The following is a 19,682-nucleotide window of genomic DNA, read 5'->3' as shown; positions in this document are numbered from 1 at the left end:
TCCAAAACAGCTTGGATCCGACGTGGAATGGACGTATACACCTCCTGAATCGTGGTGTGTGGAATTTTGTACCATTGTTCCTCCAAAACATGCTCCAGTTCCTTAAGGTATGCTGGTGGAGGGTAATGAGACCGAACACGCCTTTCTAACTCCCACAATGGCTCAATGATGTTCAGATCTGGTGATAGTGAGGCCCAGGGGAGGTGTGATAGCTCCTGGTCATGCTCCTCAAACCATGATTTCATCGTTTCTGCAGCGTGATAGGGTGCCAAATCATCTTGGTAGATACCATCACCATCGGGGAACAATATTTGGGCCATGGGTAGAACCTGCTCCCCCAAAATGGCCTCATACGCCTTAGCATTCATCATTCCATGCAGGGCTATGATGGGACCTGCAAGAAAACCAGGATATCACTGCCCATACTATAACAGAACCACCCCCCTGCTTTACAGTTCGGAGCAGACAGTCTGTATCATAGGACTGCGACGGTGTTCTCCATACGTAAACACGACCGGTTGTTGGAAACAAGATGAAGGTCGATTCATCGGACTACATTACGTGTTTCCACTCCTCATGAGTCCACGACTTGTGGTCCTTGCACCACTGGATACGCCTCTTCGCATTTACTGATGTGACCAGGGGTTTGGCGATAGCGGCCCTGCCATGAATTTTCATTGTATGAAGTTCCCGTCACACTATTTTCGATTAAACCGGGTTCTCTAGGCCGGAATTGAGTTCAGACGTAATTTTCATTGCAGTGGTCTTCTTTTTAGCTGCTACAATCCGTTTTAATACCCTCCGGTCCCTATCTGACAGGATTGTCTTACGACCACTGTTGTGCTTTGCAGACGTCGTTTGTCCATGAATTGTGTATGCCCTCGTGATATTGGACACAGTGCCTTTCGATACATCCATTATGTTCGCCACTGTTTCCACTGAAGCACCAATCAGACGAGTACCAACGATCATGCCTCTTTGGAAGTCTGTCAGGTGGTCCATTTTACCGCCCCACTTTCAACCACGACACTCACAGGTGAACTGGTCACTGTTGAGGAGGAAATATCGTTCCTCAACAGAAATACAGCAGGAAAGATGGTGTAGTGATCTTCTAGAGCAGTTTGAAAATTTTCCAGATCTTTTAAGGATTATCATCACAGGTAACGAGATTTGACCTTTGAGTTATTATTATTATCTGTTGACGGGTCCTAGGACTAATGATTTTTTCTCTCTTTCTTGCTTTCTTAGTTCGGGCCTCGTAATATTTCTTCATTCAACGTTTCTCGATATTCAGCTTCCTCTTTTAACTCCCAATATTTTCGTTTATTTTTTTTTAAATCAACGATCAATTGGTTCTTCTTCCTACTCCTTGCTTTCCTTTCGTCTTTTCCTCTATGGTGATGTGAAGACTATTTCTTCGCAAGATGTATCCCAATTGGCCTTCCTATGGATAATGCTGGCTAAATGCGTCCCCTTTTCCTACCTGTTTTAACACATCTTCGTTTGTTACTCTCTTTGTCCATTTTATCTTCTCTGTTTTTCTCCAACACCACATTTCATAGCTTTCTAAATATCTCTAACTTCCGTAATGTCCAAGTCTATGAACTATGCATTCCATTACTCCTTATATAGCACTTGACCAGCTTCTTCATTAGTCCAATATTAAGTCTGCTTGTTAAGGGTGATCTTTTCTTGTTGAATGCTTCTTTGGCTACGGCAATTCTTGACCTTCTCTCTTTGATGCAGTAAGCGTGTCTCGTCAAAATACTTCCCAGATATTTGAAATGGTCTACCTCAAGTTCTGTTTGTTACTCTGACCCGTAGGGGCGCGTTTCCACGAGATATTCTCATGACTTTCGATTTTTCGACACTGATTTCCATTCCATATTGTTTCCCAATGTCAACTATGTTTTATCCATCATCTCCCGTAATACTTCTTTGGTTCTAGCTCTAATAACCATACCATCTGTTACCTGACTTTAAAATCTGCCCTCTAATCTTGAAATCTTTAATTCTCATTAATTCTTCCTTCATTAAACATTCACTGTAAATGTTGAATAATTTGGGCGACTTACTACATCTTTATCTGATTCCTCTTCCAATCTTCTCGCTATTGATTTTTCCTTTATTCAATGCAACTTAATTCGTTGTCCTATGTACAGGTTTCGAATGAGTAGTCGGTATCTCCAGTTGATCCCGATTTCTTTAACTATTTTCGGAAGTTTGGTCCAGTTGACTCGCTCGACAGCTTTTTGCAAATCGACGAAGCAAAACACCCTTCCCGTCAAGAGCTCTTTCTGATATAATTCTCATCAATCCAATAGCATATCTGTTGCCTTTTCCTTTCCGCAATCTTAATTGATCTTCTTCCAACATATTTTCTATCTTACTTTCCAGCCGCCCGTTCAGTATGCGCGTAGTAATCTTTCCAGTGTGGGAAATGAGGCTAATGGTTCAGTAATCACTAGGGTGGAGCGAAAAATTTTTTTTCGAAATACGAATTTGGATAGGGGGCAAAAGTTGCATCATATCATAATACTTTACCATAGAAAATTTCAGCTCTCTGAAATAATTTTTAGCCGGGGCGCAAGGGGCCTTAAGTTTGCGATTTTTGTAAATCAATTTCCATTTACTATGTAACTATTTGGCAGATCTTCGCTGGAAGCAGACTGTAAGTTTTAGTGTAGATAGGGTGCAAAAGATGCATCCTGTATCAGTAGATAACAACAATAACTTTTAATTCACTAAAATTACTTTTCGCCGGGGCGCAATGGCCCTGAAATTTGGGAATAATTAGACGAAAAGTGATCAACTATAAGCAATTTGCTAGTTTGCCATAAAGAAGTTTTTTTGCTATTTAGTAACAGTCTTTGAACTATATGAACAGTCTATAATGAACTTGTTGGCAGTACTAAGTCACTAGTATAATAGTTTGATGGGTGGAGATAAGAGGGTACAGAACGAAATCAGGGCGCGCGCTCGTGCAGGTGCTAAAGTCTTGTGCAACTGTTTGGCAGCCGGACGATTGTTATTAGTGTGTTGTACCTCTGCTCGGGGCACGTGTCTGGTTAGCGGCCGTGTTGCTACGTTAGTGATTTGATTAGTTTTGCGCTTTTGTAGTTACTGATGGCTTTATTATCTACCACTGTATTACAGCCTAACATCTGGTGGTTTTGTTTTGTGCTATAAAGAAGAAAGATGGCAAAATCAACCAGGTAGAATATGTCAAGAGCACAAGAGGTGTTTCGTAGTGCCAAAGGTTGCGACTAGAGAACGCTTCCAACTTACGAAGACGTTATGGCATGTTATTTATTTACGCGTCAGCAGCTGAAGGGGGCGGAAGTAAAGAACCAGCAGAGAATTTGGTTTCCACGAAGGTAGCAGAAAAGGTGGAAGACATTTGGTAACGTGTTTCAATTCCTGTTGTTTCGCTCGGCTGTGTATCAATAGTGGTCAACAGTTACCATAGGAAATTGAAAATATTTTTAAAATTGGCAGTAAGAAGGAGCATGAAAGAAAAAATAAATTACAAAAATTGAAGAAGCAGGGCAATAAACCATTTGATATAGCAGCTTGCAAGTGTTTAGATTTCACGGTGTGTCGTTGCACAGGACACTCAAAATGCCTGAATCGGAGAGAGTATTTTATCAGACCAAAGGATAACTAGAAAAATGGTAATTGGTGGTATTGATGTTACTTGGATAAAGAAAAGAGAAGAAAGGAAAGCCAAAAGGATAACTAGCGGTCAAACTTTCAACCAAAACAGTACCAGTTACATTATTGAATCTTTAGACTCCTCGTCATCTTTGGAAACAAAAAACGAAGGCAATAAAGAACACGCTAAAGCTGGAGTAGATCCTGATTTTAGTTGGAAGTATCCTTTAAAGACAAGAAAACAATCGGAGATTAGATGCATAGAAATGAGAAAATTCCTCCCAACATTAGCAAAAGTGAAGGAGAAAATCGGCTTGACTGGAAGAAAAATTGCAGCTATTGCTACTGAAGTTTTGGAAGATTTTAATATTATAAGGCCAGAGCAGCTGCAAAACATTATTGATAGAAGTAAAATACAAAGAGAGTTTGCGAAAAATCGTAAAAGTGTAAGAACTGAAGTGACTGTTAATAAAGAGAAACCTTCACCATCTATTTTGATGGGAAGAAAGACCAAACACTCGCAATGTCCGGCTCCGGAAGTCATAGAGATACGAAGAGGAAAGATCATTATTGTGTCCTTGAAGAACCGGGTAATAAATTTCTCAGCCATGCTTCTTTGACGTTTCAGCATTGGCAAAGAATACTGCTAGTTCCATCTACTGGGAATTACAAGAAAATAATGTGGACCTATGAGATATGATAGCTATCGGCTGCGATGGTACTAATACTAATGTTGGGTCAAAAGGATGATGATTAGAGTGCTCGAAAACCATTTAGAGAGACCCTTGCAGTGATGCATACGTTTATTGCACATCATTGAACTACTACTTCATCATTTACTGAAAGAAATTGATGATGTGACTACTGGTATTTTGTCTGGTCCTATTGGTAGATCATTGGTGAATTGTGAGACGAATTCAGTGTGCAGCTTCGGAAAGATTTCTTCAAAACTCCCTACATACTTAAACGTGCGTCATCTCAGTTATGATCAAAGCTATTTGTATGAAATATGCCAATCTGTCGTAAGAGGAGGCTGTGATAAAAACCTAGCAGATAAGAAACGTAGGAAACTTGCGCATACTCGCTGGTTAACAATGGCTTGTAGACTTTCGCGTCTATATATATAAATGCCAAATTCTTCAGAGGAGCTCTAAACTCTCGTTAAATTCGTAGTAAAAGTATATGTACCAGTGTGGTTCAGCATAAAACTGAAACCTCTTGCCAAATACGGAGCTAAACATTTGTTCTTGACCATAAGACTTTCGAGATGTTTGCAAGAACCATACAAGACTTTTGTCAATAAAGTAATTTCCAGAAATGCATTCTATGCGAATTCTGAAAATATTCTTATTGCCATGATTGGTGACTAGCCTCAGATCAGCTACGCGAATCCTTGCAACCAATAAAATCCTCCAATCCAGTAAACAATGTAAACGTGAAGCTCCTTCCTTCCAAGTGCGAGTTTTAAACTTTGAGGCTAGTAATTACACAGAAATGATAAACTAAAATGGGTGGAACAACAGAACCGCCAATACTGACTCATATCACAGATGACAAATTGCAAGAATTTGTTTCTGAGAAAGTACAAATATTGATATCCCTGAGTTTCCATGTTATACGCAAGCAGTGGAAAGATAAGTGAAAATACTTAGTGAAGGTTCTTCGTCAGTATGTGAGCCAGGAAATATTTCTTTATTCGCTCCAAATTTGACAAGAAAGTACATGACTACTTTTCAGATAAAGCCGCAGTATTTTGCTTGAAGACGTGAATGAAATTTATGAAATATTCAACCTAATACTGATGGGTAAGTGGGATGGAACTCGACGGTAGCCACCTCCATGTGGTGAGTTCTGGGTTGATGTAGCCTGTAACAGAGAATATAAACTTCGATAGCTTTAGAAATCTACCTGGACACGACAAGAAATCATAATACCTTCAAATTATAGTCTCCTTCAAGCGAAGAGCTGCCTAATTATTATACAAATGAACAATAAACGTGTATTTATTTACAAAACCTATCAAACTTAAGGCCCATTTCACCCCTGCTAAAGAATATTTTAGAGAATTGAAATTTCCGGTGGTAAAGTACTACAATATGATGCAACTTTTGCCCTATATCCGAATTTGAATTTAAAAAAATAAAAATTTAGGCTCTTTTCACTCATTTATAAAACCTATCAAACTTAAGGCCCATTGCGCCCCGGCTAAAAATTATTTTAAAGAATTGAAATTTTGCATGGTAAAGTAGTATGATATGATGCAACTTTTGCCCCCTATCCAAATTCGAAAAAGGGGCCGCGGTGGCTCGTTGGTAGAGCGTTCACCTCTGGTGCTTGGGGTCCCGGGTTCGATCCCAGCCCCCGCCAAGTGAACTTTGTGGTGGACAAACACCGTGTGCGTGGGTTTTCTCGGGGTTCTCCCGTTTCCTCCCACTTTCTTATTCCACCGCTTCACTCATTACTCATCATCACCGTCTCCTTTAGCCTAACCGGCATAACCGCGGGACGTAAAACTCAAAGATTTCATTTCATTTCCAAATTCGAAAAAAAAATTTTTTGGTCTCTTTTCACTCCACCCTAGTAATCACAGTACTTCCTTTCTTGCTTTTTCTTGGGGCAGGGGCGGTAGCTCAGTGGTAGAGCGTTTACCTCTGGTGCTTGGGGCCCCTGGTTCGATCCCAGCTCGCGCCGTGTGGACTTTGTGGTGGACAAACAACGTGCTCGTGGGTTTTCTCGAAGTTCTCCCGTTTCCTCCCACTTTCTTCATTGCACCATTTCATTCATTTCTTATAATCACCGTCTCCTTTAGTCTAATTGGCAAAAAATGTGGGACGTAAAACTGAAAGATTTCGTTTCATTTCATTTTTTGCTTTTTCTTGGGTAATGCAACCATTGTCACATCCAGAAAATCCTTTGGCCATTCTCTACAGAGGTAAATCTTGTTAATAAGTGAAGTCAGTACTTTCGTTGCAATCTCTTAATCCCTTGAGCAAATCTCCTGGTGTGTCTTCGTCTCCAATAGTCTTCTGCCTTCGCGTCTCTTTGTTGGCTTGTACGTACTATTTCACTTTTCAACATACTAGGTTCTTTTTCTTCATTATCACCTACTTCTTCCAGTGCTTCGATTGCAGTATTTTTGAGGAGGTTCTTCTGGTCGTACAGATCTTTTATGTATTCCTCCGACATTCTAAGGATTCTTTGGTCAGTGGTTAGTGGCTGCTGATCTTTGATTTCAAATGTGCGTATGCTTTTGTTAGCTTTCCGTCCTATTTCTTGTGCTTTCTGATACATCAGATCTTATCTACCGCGCCGTTGAACTTCCATTATTTCTTTACACACAGTATTTGTACCATCTACTTCTCTTTGACGTTATCCGTCTCTTTTTTTTTTTCAATTCATTGTCAGCCTTCTATATTCTTTGTTTTCGCCCTTTTGCGTTCCTCCATCTTCTTAAACTTGGCTTCAGTTACCCATGGTTTCCTCTATGTTTTTTCCATCCTGCCAATGTTGTTGTGGAGTGTGGATAGTAGAACATGTTTTACTTTCCCCCAGCTGTTTTCTACACTGCCTATCATATCACTAATTGCACAGAATTTTTCTTCAGCCTCTTCTTTCTCATCACTGTCCATATTTCTTAGTCGCTCTAAGTTTCATTTTCGATTTCCTCTCGTATTTTTCTTGATTGACTTTAACCAGGTTTGCACTTCCGCCACTAGGAGATTGTGATATGAATCAATGTCCGTTCGCGGTAGCACCTTACGTCTCGTACACTATTCATGAGACGTTACTTGACAGGGTTGTAATTGATTTGGCAACGTTTCTTATCTCCCGGACTTTTTCACATGTACAACTTGATCTTTCTTTCCTTAAACCACGTATTCGTCACCACCATATCATGTTGCCTACAGAAGTCGATCAGCAGATTCATCTTTTAGAGCAGATTGAAAATGAACCAGATCTTTTAACCCTTTTAAATTATGATGGCACAACACCTGTGCCATGGCGTCGACCTTCGGAATTTGCTTTATAAGTCTCTAGTAACGCTTTTTAGACCGGGTTTTTTGCATTCATTCAAATATGGAAGCATCATAGAACATATTTTATAAGCATTTTGCAACCTCGCATGCTCTATCTGGGGGCTGTGAAGTCACAAACATGGACGATGGGTTTAAAAAGGTATATTTGAAGTTTTTTCAAAAAATCCCTGACACATTACTATTTACCCTAGAATCATGATTTGTACCTCGTTGGTTTCGTTATGAGACAGGCTTTCGAAATGTACCACTCAAATTTCCCTATCGTGTACCAGAAGCGGGAAAATCAGGTATGACTCATGTTGCTAGATCAACATACGTTTGTCAAAAAAAATATCGATTTCTTTGTTTTTTTCATTTTACACATTTTTAGTCAATTACTTTAGTAAAGTATCTACAGTATTATCACTATTCTAAAGTCATAATACGTACCTCGTTTTCTTTGGCATGAACCAGTCTTTCAAACGGAACCACTCGCATGTCTCTAGCATGTACCATAGTGGAGGGGCCCAAAATTGGGGAAAAGGGGATTTTTTGACAAAAATTTCCCTTTTTCGTGAATTTTCTCCACTATGGTACATGCTAGAGACATGCGAGTGGTACCGTTTGAAAAACTGGTTCATGTCAAAGAAAATGAGGTACAATTCATGTTCCCACAATGAACATTGTTGTTGATGATGATGATGATATTATAGAAATTCACTAAAAGGTATTATCAAGAGAAAATATGTAAATCCCTTGTTCCCAATTTGAGCGGAAATTTCCCTCATTTGGTACACTTTAGGGAAATTTTACGGACGCAGTTGGAAACTGCTTTACTAGAAACAAAACGAGGTATGAACCATGATCCTACGATAAATAGTTTTGACGCAATAGATGATTGAGTGAAAGTCTACATAATACCTCAAAAAAGCCATAATTTAAAAGGGTTAAAGAGTGTCGTTACAGGTAACGAGACAGGATCTTTGAGCACGATCCCGAAAGTAAACAATGAAGTGGAGTATGAATACTTTTCAGCTCACCGCCGAAAAAATAGCGCGAATGAGCAAGTAAAGAATCAGAACATGCTTTTTTGTGTGACGGTAGAGGCATTGTCCATTAAAAAAAATTCATGCCACAGAGTTAAACGATCAACATAAATTTTTACTGTAATTTTCTTGAACGACTACGAAAGTGAGTCGCTCGCGCACAACGAGACATCTCAAATACCTGGATGCTGCATCATGTGACTTCTTTCTTTTTCAAGTTGTGAAAAACACCTTAAAAACTATCACTGCGGGATGACAGATATGAAAGCAGATGTAACCAACCAGCTGAAGGCCCTCCCGTTTTCTCAGTTCCAGCATTGTTATGAAGACTGAAAACAACGTCTCCATCGCTGACAAAATACATCCTACAAAAGTATTTTGGAGGCGATAAAGTGCAATTATAGTTGTAATATAAACAAAGCCGAGTTTCTAAAAAGGCTCGTTATTTACAGACCTTGTCTATTCCGTATTGCAAATAATATACAAGGGATGGAAAAAAAGTAATGGAACAATTGTTATAATTTACAAATGACTGTATTAGAAGGGAAAATACGTTCTACATTCCTTCAATGTAATCACCCCCCATGTCCACAACCTTCTGCCACACGTATGGAAGGCGCCGTACTCTGTCAGCACGTTGTTCTCTGGCTATGTCTCGCAGCGACCGCCCTACGGCATTGAGGATGGCCTGTCTGGTGTTGTATCGTTATTCGCGAAGTGGTTGCTTCATCTTGGAAAACAGGTCATAATCGCACGGACTCATATCCGGCGAATATGGTGGATGTTCCAGAATCTCCCAGTTCCAGGCACGTAAAAGGTCCGTCACAGCGGTAGCTGTGTGACAGCGTGCATTGTCGTGCAAAATGATTGGAGAAAGCGACCTGATCTTTTGGCACGGACCCCAAAGTCCGGACGTAGATGGTGTTGCAAGAACGTGCAGTAATATGGCGCATTCAGTCTGCCCTGCTGTACAGCATGGTGCAGGATAACCCCTTGGACATCATACGCCACTATCAACATCACCTTCACTCCTCCCTGACTAGGGCGCACAGTCTTTGGCCGAAGGGAACCGGGATGCTTCCATTCGTTGAATTGGCGCTTCAAACATGGTTCGTAGGATCGAACCCAGGTTTCATCAATGGTAACGATCCTGCCCAAGAAATTGTCACCTTCCCTCTGGTGGCGCTCCAGCAATTGTGCCAGTGACATGTGGAACCCAACGTGCTGCAATTTTGCGAAAACCCAGGATGTCGTTCAAAATGTGAAGCACAGTTTTATGGCACACCCCAACCTCTGCCGATAACTCACGTGCAGTCCACCGTCTATCCACGTCCAGCAAACATGCAAGGAGCTGAATTGTCATGTTGTCCACTGGAGGTCGTCCAGAACGTTGGCGGTCTTCCACGAAACACTTTAACCCATCGTACTACGGTGCGTATGGCAACGCTGCATCACCACAGGCTTCCCGCAGTCCCTGAAAACATTCTCGTGCACTACGACCACGTGCCACTTCAATTTTGATCCACGAACGCTGTTCATGTTTAGTGAACATTGTGTTTAGAGCGCTTCCACTCGCGATACCAATTTGACGCCACTGCTCTCGTTGACTGACTGACTCAACAGCGTTCCCACTCACCTAAGTTCCTCAACTGAGATTGTCTTCTCCGGTGCTGCCACCTCGCGGTTCTCCGCCACTAGACTGGCGCGTGCCGGCAGGGTTGCCAGTACTTCTTATCCAACCTATGTATATTGTCTCCCAGTTGTATCTATAGAGAATGAATTCTTTAGCAGCCCGATATATGTATTTTCTCAAATTTATTATTATTATTATTATAAGAAGAAGAAGAAGAAATACAATAAATGTCTCCTAATTAGTCAAGGCACTATTTTATTGTGAAAGTAACAATGCGTTAAGTAACAAAATTGTAGCTAAGTATTTCAAGCAGCAATCTGCGAGCTGTGTTTAGAATGTTTGTTTTGTAGCCAAAATGCAGTTTTTAAGGAACTTGAGGAAATTCGAGCGCACAATTAAGATTTGGAGAATTGCGTAGTAGGTATTAAATTTAGTTTAATTTAGACTGATAATTTTCTTCGTCTATGGACATTGTGTGAAAGAACGTTCGAAAATTAAATATTAAAATATTTTATCTGAATATTCGCAGGTTATGTGTAAGAGAGCCAGTGATGATACCTTAGAAGATAATGCGTCATTAAAAGAGATAACTCGAAACCTCGCCATGAACAAAACTAGTCGATCTATTTTGTCAGTGAACTATCCAAGTCCTGACTCGGAGAATTGTAGGTCAGCACTGGACGTATTAAACTGTGAAAATAAGCCAAGTGTATGTGAATTGAGCACCGATTCAGTGTCTGTTCCTGAAAGATACGAAGCAACATGCGTTACTCGTATAAAGGTCGAACCGATCGAAAAGGATTCCAGTACAGAAAGCGATGGACAGGAGAACACTGATATGGATGATGGTGTTTTGGATTTACTTCAAGATTCTGTTTGCCTAATTGAACAGGAACCAGTGAAAGAGGAAACTATAGAACAGTTGAATGATGAGAAGAACATTCCACTCCTGAATTCCGTAACTGAAAATTGTGCTAGCTCGATAAAGAAGATTCAAACGCCTTGCGTTGACGAATCTGTGTCGTCAGTACAATGCGATGAAATTTCAGTTACTATTAATAGACCTGAACTGGATCAAAAAATCACATCAAATGATAAAGCAAGAGTTAGTGATTACGATAAATCTGTTGCTGAAACACAGGAATCCATTGGGGCTAATGAAATTCGGACATTAGTAGGTGATGTTTCAAAGAATGAAAGAACAGCAGTGACAAGTGTGACGAAGAATAGTAATGATATTAAAGGAAACGTTGCAGCACATGCTGTTGGCAAAAAGCATGGAGTGAGCGCGATTGGATTAGATGGAGGAATGAGTAAGCAGAATGAAATCGGTTGCGGGTAAGTGTTTGCCCTTATAATGGAGATAATGTAAGTATTGTTTAAAGTAAGACAGGTCAGATCATGTCAGTAATTTAGAGTACTTAACACACGTGTTTTAATCGTCATAATGTTGTATTTCATTTCATTTTGTGAAACTGAAAAGACTTCCTATATATGCATAAGTGTTCTGTATTTAATACACAAGTATGAGGTTTGTTAGATTCTGTTTGGGTGGGGGAGAGTTGCAATCTACTCTCGCTGAAACTATACAAAAAATCCTTGTATCTCTCACTATTTTTGCTCTACGAAAATCCAATATTAAAATAATAAGAGACATGTTTTTGCAATTTATTTCCAATAGAGAAATTAAAGCTGAGATAGATTTTATTCTTGTATTGCTAAATTATATTGTATAAATTGTATTGTATATATATATATATATATATATATATATATATATATATATAAGGGTTCACACTATCTCTGACTGTTCCTGCTTATAGAAATCAATATTGAAACCGAAAGTGATAGTAGATCTCTACTACTTCACGGTACATTAGGGATAAGAGCTGAGTTGGAACATATCCTTGGGATACTAAATACTATCGAACAGTCTTTTTCTCGCTACCACTTACAATTCTCCCTTTATACTTATCAATATTGAAACCAGAAATGATTGTATTTCTGCCACTTCATGTTACAATAGAAAGATCCGAGGCTGAACATATTTTTGAGATACTAGCAGGGATGTAATGGGGCGTATACGGCGTATACCCATCTAAAATTGATGTAGTCTAGCGTATACTCACCTTAAATTTACGAAAGAATGAGCGTATACGCCAAGCAGTTTTGCGTATACGCTATAGTACTTTTGAAAACGATCGAGCGTATACCTGCCAAAAATTGTAGCATTACACCACTGGATACTAGGTTTCGATTCCTGGCTGGAGCTCATGTGGTTTGAATTTGTCGTTAAGCTGCAGGTTCATGTCCCATACAACCTCGGTGTTGGAAGGATACTAAATTCTATAATGAGGTAATGCAATCATTCATACCAAAAAAAAAAAGCCATATCTCATACTAAATTTATACGAAAAGCCATGTTTCACTATTCCTTCATGGACTTTGACGATCAGTAGTGAAACCGGAAGTGGTAGTAAATTTTTACAACTTCCGATTTCATAGTGAAACTCATCTTTGTAATGCTAAATCTATACCAAAAATAGTTTTTTTCGGGGGGGGGGGGTATCTGTTACTGCTTTTGTTCTTTGGAGACCGGAAATTGCATATTTCTATTGTTTCCGGTTTCAGCAACAGAATAAGAGTTTAAAAGTCTCCTGTTCTTGGAATGTTCAATCCACACACACAAAAAAACTGTTTCTTGCTGTCTCGTATTGATCACCAGTTGTGATAATCAATATTGAAAATGCAAATAGTAAAACTCTGCCAATTCCGGTTACAATAGAATGTGATCCGAGATTAAATCTATTCTTACGACAAAAAATTCATTTAAAAAAAATGTTGCCTGTTATAGTTTCTTTTTCTTTTTTTCCTATATTGGTCAGTATTGAAACCGAAAGTTAAAGTTTATTTTAAGTACTTTTAGTTTTAGTAGAGTGATTGAGGGTGGAGGAAGGTTTATTCTTGAGACGCTGAATGCATATCAAAAAGCGTTTTCTCTATCTTTTACCGTTTTTGCCCGATAGCAATCAACATTTAAACCGGAAATGATAGACGTCCACCACTTCGGTTTGGATAGAAGGATAAGGACGGAGATGTGCTTTATTCTCGGCACATTAAAGTTCATATCAAAAATCCCTTTCTCGTTACTTGGTGTTGTGTGTGAGGATCAATGTTCAAACCAGCAGTTGCTATTCATTTTAACCACTTTTAGTTTCAATAGACTGATAAAGCTAGGGAACAGCCTATTCTTGTGACACTGAATATATCAAAACCTCGCTATTTCTTATGCTTTTCACTCTGGTGCCTGTCGACAGACAGACGCGCCGATATGCCGTTGTATAAGATTCGCGGTACTTACGTATAGCATAGTTTAGAATTCTAAAAGTCGATCTTTTTGTTTACTGATCAAAGGTAACCGTATTGCCTTGATTCAAAATTCTCATTTTATTTGGTATATGGAACAGTTTTAAAAATTTGATGTATACCGCATAAGACATCGGTATGATGTTTTTTTGAAGAAAAAAAAAGTCTTTCTTATCCTCAAGCCAAGAAGCATGCGAAGGAACACTCCTTCACTTCTCCCTTGCGTCAATAAGTATAGCTCTGTAGATTACCTTGTGGAAAAATGAGAAAGTAAAGTTGGAAATCAACGAATTATTTCAACTGAAGTAATCCAGTTAATTTGATTGATTGATTTGTGTTAACGTACTTTCTCACCAGCTAGGCTATATAAGACGAGGTTTTAGGTGGGATTTGTAGCACTCGCATGTAATGCAAAAAGTTCCTAGTTCGATTTCAATCCGTGAGGGTTTGTGGAGGACAGCATCGTTTCCATGAGTTCTTTCCTTGTTTTCCCGTTTCCTTCCATATTCTCATTTCACTAATTCTTTCAAATAATCTCTTTCATTAATCATCTCTCTCTCCTTTAGCCTAAAGGACATAATCATGGAACATCAAACTACAAATTTTCATATCATTTCATTTAAAGTGGATCTGTACCATTTCAGTGCATTCGATATTCCCCCACCGGACATCAATCCAGGAACCTCTTGCATCAAGAAAAAAAAGCGCTAGACAGTAGACTAGCGAGAAGATCTGAATCCGATTAGAGGTCACTCATAGTTTGCCTTTCGTGTAAGCAGTACGACTCTATTAAATTAAACAACTTCTGAATATTTATTAATGCCAGAATTTTTAAAGCGAAGCACCAGATCATCATCGGCTTATGTATTTACATAAAAACACACTGCGGTTTTAATCACAGTTCATGGCTTTCATTATGTCATGAAAAATCATTTCAGGTATATATAAGCCAATACCATGATGAATAGTTTGTATTCAATACCGGGTGTATCAAAAGTTTGGGGCGATAGGCCTACTCCGTTGTAAGTAGAAATACGAAGAAAATGGAAAGAGAGGGAAGTTGCTGAAAATAGGTGATTTTTAATCTGAAATAGTGCAATTTTTCCAATTACGCCAGCCGTTTGGGTTCCACACTGTTAAGGCGTCCTATATTAAATGGAAAATTAATATTCCCAGTTCAGCAGGCTGTTCCTTTCGGGCCTTACCATACCAATACAGCATTATTGGGAAACGAATTTAAGGTATTCCAAGTTCTCTCACACAACATTGAGCACGTTCACCGTGTCATTTTTGCATGCCCTTACATTCTGTTCGATCGGTTTACTGAACTTAAAACATGATTTTTTCATCTTAGTTACCTTACCAAACGGCTAATGCAGTTGAAAAAATGCCATGATTTTACATTGTGCAGGCGATAATTTTTAAATTCATTGGGATAATTTATTGATAACTTTAAATTAAGCGAATCATCATTTTTCGTATAAGTAGATACTTATATTTCTCTTAGTTGGTTTTGAACATGAAAAGATTTACGCATTCAGCGTTCTTCCAGTAACAGGATGACAAATATTATGAATACCATAAAAGTGATTAAACCATGAACTCAGTATGATTTCCTTAGAGGAAACTTTACTTCCACTGCGGGATCCCCACAAGGGTGTTGTCGTCATCAATAAAGTTAAAAATTGAAAACAAGAAAAACGAAAAATTAATAAAACGGAATTCGAGAAACTGATATGCATTCTACATCAAGAATTAGCTCCTCTACGCCATCCCACAATTCTTGCCCATTACCAAGTGCGATTAAACAAGTCAAGAAAATCACTATATTCCACCTATTTCCGCATAGTTCGACTCCCTCTGTTTCTTTTGCCCTAAAAGTTTTATTGTAATACAAAGGATGAATTGTATCTTTTCGCTGTGTCGTTTTATTTAAATTCTTTTGTTCGTTTTCTGTTATTCTTCTTTATTTTTAAATGTTTTGTTTATTTTACTTAAATAAATAATTACCATTAATCTGTATTTGTTCTTTTAATGCCTGTTCTTTCTAAGCCTTAAAAAACGTGCAGTAAAGAAATTTTCTTTGGAGCATGTGCAATCTGAGGTTTATAAATCTTGGGTACGTAACTGTTTAAGATTGTTCAGAGTACTAATGGTAGTCGGCTCTTGTACCCCGGACAACCCAAAAAGTCGTTTCAAGTGGAATCTCTTAGTCCGTGATTTATATATATATATATATATATATATATATATATATATATATATATATATATATATATATATATATGTCTCTCTCCAGACCGTAAGGTGCAGACCACTAATTATACCATATTCTGTCATATGAGACTGAGCTCTTAAAACAGTGGTATACGTTACATAAATGCCTGAACTAAAAACTTTAAGCTTGTAATGAGAGTAGGACACCTATTGTTTTTTTTTTTTTTTTTTTTTTTAAGAAAGATAATAATCAGTACACGATTTATAGCAACTATTAGTTATTATGTGTTTTTCTTTTTCTTTTCTTTTTTTTTTTTTTTTTTTTTTTTATTTGGTGTGTTAGCATGACTATGGCTTCTTATTAAGGCCTTCATTCAAAACAAATACCATGCAAGGTAACGCTTCATTATGATACATCGTTCGAGTACTGAGCAAGAAAACGAAATAAATTTCCAAAAGTATGTATAGTATTGATGTCAATGAGTTCCATGTAGTTTATTTGTTTTCAAGAGCAAGTATTTCCATTTAAGAGCAGTAATTAGAAGGAAATAATGAGAGATGCGTTAGTTAAGAAAATATAGTTTTTTTTAAAATGCGGATTTTAATAACTGGAAACTTCAGCGTTTAGTATTTATGAGTTTAAAAGTTAGAAGGGCGTATCATGATAAGTGGTCCACTCTGTATATAATAAATATAGTGTTACATTTATTTATTCTTACTGCAATATGTTTATAAGATATAATTAAGCTATATTGCTGTTTCTTTTAAATGTTTAATTCAAATTATTTTTCAGAATTTTAGACCGAAGCGAGATGGTTTATGTCGAACTTTGTACTGTATGTGGAGAGAAGTTGCGAGGGAAGATGCAAGTTCGCTGGGACCATATGTGGAAAGAACATAAGGTCGGTCGATATAAATGTCAATATTGTCCTATAAGTCACAATGAACGTAATGTTATGCAGAGACATTTAGTGGTCCATTCGCCTTCACGTACTAAAGACTTCACATGTGAACTTTGTGGCAAACTGTTTTTCAGAAAAGAAGGACGAGATAATCACATTCAGATGATTCATAACAACAAGAAAAAGATTGTGAATTGTGATATATGTGGTAAAACACTTGCGAGTAATTTGAGAATACATATGGAAACGCATAATACAGATCAAAAGTATAGTTGTCCTATATGTAATAAATCGTTTAAATTATATAGATGCTTGCGTCGCCATAAAGAAAGTCATGACAACACATGTTGTTCTTGCGAAATATGTGGGGAGATGGTCAGGAAACATCGTTTAGCATACCACATGAGGAGTCACAATCAGTCAACACAGTGTGAAGTTTGTGGTTCAAAACTCGCAAGTGCACTTAATCTTAAACTTCATATGTCAACGCATACCGGTGAAAAGCCATTTGTATGTGACATCTGTGGTCGAAAATTTGCACGTAACTACAATCTGAAAGCACATTTGAATATTCACGCAGGAGTACGTAGATTTGTGTGTGCTAGATGTGGAAAAAAATTTGCTCAGAAATGGAATTTGCGAATACATATGGAGTCATGTCAGAAACATTCCTTTACAGCTTGATATCTGGTTTTTTCACTAAGTCCGTGGAAATTGTTTATAATTTTAATAATCTCTGATAGTGTAGCAGAAAAATATGCGAAATAAAACATACTGGTGTTTTATTATTCACACTGGCACTATGATTTGTTGTTGATACAGTCATCTTGTTAGCGCATTGAAAAATCAATTAATTTACATGGATAATTTTAGAGGTCTTATTTTCAGTGAATACTTTCACTGCCTAGTGCTTTATTTTTTGTAATATTTGAAACTAGCTCAGTAATTGAGAACAGATTTTCCATTTTTATTCTTGAGTATTGTTGATAAATCCTGTTAAGCAACTTCTATTCGTATTTACAAACACTGGCGTAAGTGTTTGATGAAATTCAGTGATCCAATCGTTACTATATGGTAACTTACATTATGTATTTTGGAATGACGTTTACTCAGTTGTTGATTGAAATATTGCCATTTTTTTTCTCAGAATTGGAAAGGATACGTTGTTGAAAAATTTTGACCAATGTTCTTTTTTGATTTTTGTAATTATTATTTTTCTTAAAAGCTCAATTCTTTTATAATTACTATTTGATCTGACAAATTTTTGAAATACATTTTTGCATATTTAATTTTTGAGCGTGTTGATCGAGATATGTTTGTACCTGTTTCGTGATTTCTGTTTTTGTTACTTCCTAAGTTTAATTTTAGTTGCCGATTAAATATTTATTATGTAATTAATCTCGTTTTATGTTGTTATGAAATTGTGATAATTATTCTATTTTTTCTAATTTTTGGTTATGTGAATTCCAATTATTGTTGATGTTGATTTTATAAATTTTAGATTTGTAATTATTAATTTTCAAATAATTGATTTCATTTGCATGGGGTGCGTTGTCATTATTATTAGTATATTATCACTTTCAAATAGATCATGATATACTGTCCAGTTAGCTTGAATGTAATGTATCTTATTACATAAAGACCTGGTACATTTTCCCCTTCCATAGTTATCCTTGTAGCTGCTTCTGTATTTAGGGAGGTGGTGTGTTCATTAAATTTATTCCACTTGTATTGTTTCTGCTATTGCCCCATAAAAATGAATGTGTATTACAATATCCGATTACATAAATCAAAGGTGTTTTTAACGATGAAAGATCTATCGAGAAGTTGGATTAGGTATCGTTAAAGATGGAATGTAAATATTCAGGAATTTTACATTTTGAATTTCAAATCATTAGAATTGGATATATTGTAATGATGTGACGATTAAATATTTAATTTATTGACTTCAAGAGTTTTATGTACGCAGATGGCAAGACTACCTTATCTATTAGCTCCTAAGTGTTCTTTAGTCTCAATGGAAATTTGGGTTTTCCATATGTTTCCTGTAATAACATTATATTGCGTATGATTGTTTTGAATATATATTTTGGTACTTCTACTGTAATAGTTTTAAGAATTCTTCATATATATATATATATATATATATATATATATATATATATAGTGGCGGATCCAGGATATGATCAAGGGAGGGGCTAAACCATAGTTTGCCGCTTTATCCAGTGAAAAACAGGATTGAAGTCCATTTTAAGCAGTCTATACCTGAGGGTCAAGGGAGGGCTATAGCCCGCCCTTGTATATATATATATGACTTAAGAAAACATAAGAAATATTTAATATTTCTATGGAACAGCACGCTATGCATTCTGATTACCAAGAAATGAAATAAAAATGTTACAAAAATTGTTTTTCAGTTTGTTACACAGCATCATTTGTAATGTAACAATTTAGTGGTGAAAAAGTGTGGTGCCCAATAATTGTTTTATGGCAGAGAGCTGTTTCTTGAGATTGCAATTAATTTCATTTTCTGCGAGGTGATTATTTACACTACTTGAGGTAAACCATATGGTGACGGACTAATTCTTTTAGGCTTCTCCATTGACGCAGAATAGGATTGATTACATGTTACACCCTCTGTAGAAGGGTTTTCGTAAATTGTTTTATGTCCTTGTGAATAACTTGGCGTATGAGTAATAAATCAGTTTTTGTGATTTTTGAAATTTTCTCTTATATATTTATGATTTTCAGCCATTTGCTTGTTGCATACAGTAACGATCTGCGTAGATTATTTTGTATTGAGGTTAAAATTAAAACCATTAGAAGAAAAGTCCTTAAGTTCAAATGT

General features: G+C 37.2%; 1 protein-coding gene across 4 annotated transcripts in view; it reads left to right on the top strand.

Moving 5' to 3' along the window:
* Positions 1-18,781, top strand: part of LOC145694648 (uncharacterized) — a 34,423-nt gene extending 15,642 nt beyond the window's left edge. For all 4 annotated transcript variants that reach the window (XM_081771068.1, XM_081771070.1, XM_081771072.1 and 1 more), the window contains 2 exons: positions 10,879-11,687; positions 16,726-18,781. In XM_081771068.1, coding sequence (XP_081627194.1) covers positions 10,879-11,687; positions 16,726-17,518 — 1,602 coding nt within the window. In that variant the 3' untranslated portion in view covers positions 17,519-18,781. The remainder of the gene's footprint in view (positions 1-10,878; positions 11,688-16,725) is intronic.
* Positions 18,782-19,682: the final 901 nt, after the last annotated feature.

This window comes from Thermobia domestica, chromosome 9, assembly GCF_964235325.1.
Source record: "Thermobia domestica chromosome 9, izTheDome1.hap1.1, whole genome shotgun sequence".
Lineage (NCBI taxonomy): Eukaryota > Metazoa > Arthropoda > Insecta > Zygentoma > Lepismatidae > Thermobia > Thermobia domestica.
The sequence above is the reverse complement of the archived record's forward strand: the minus strand, read 5'-3'. Positions and strand labels throughout refer to the sequence as shown.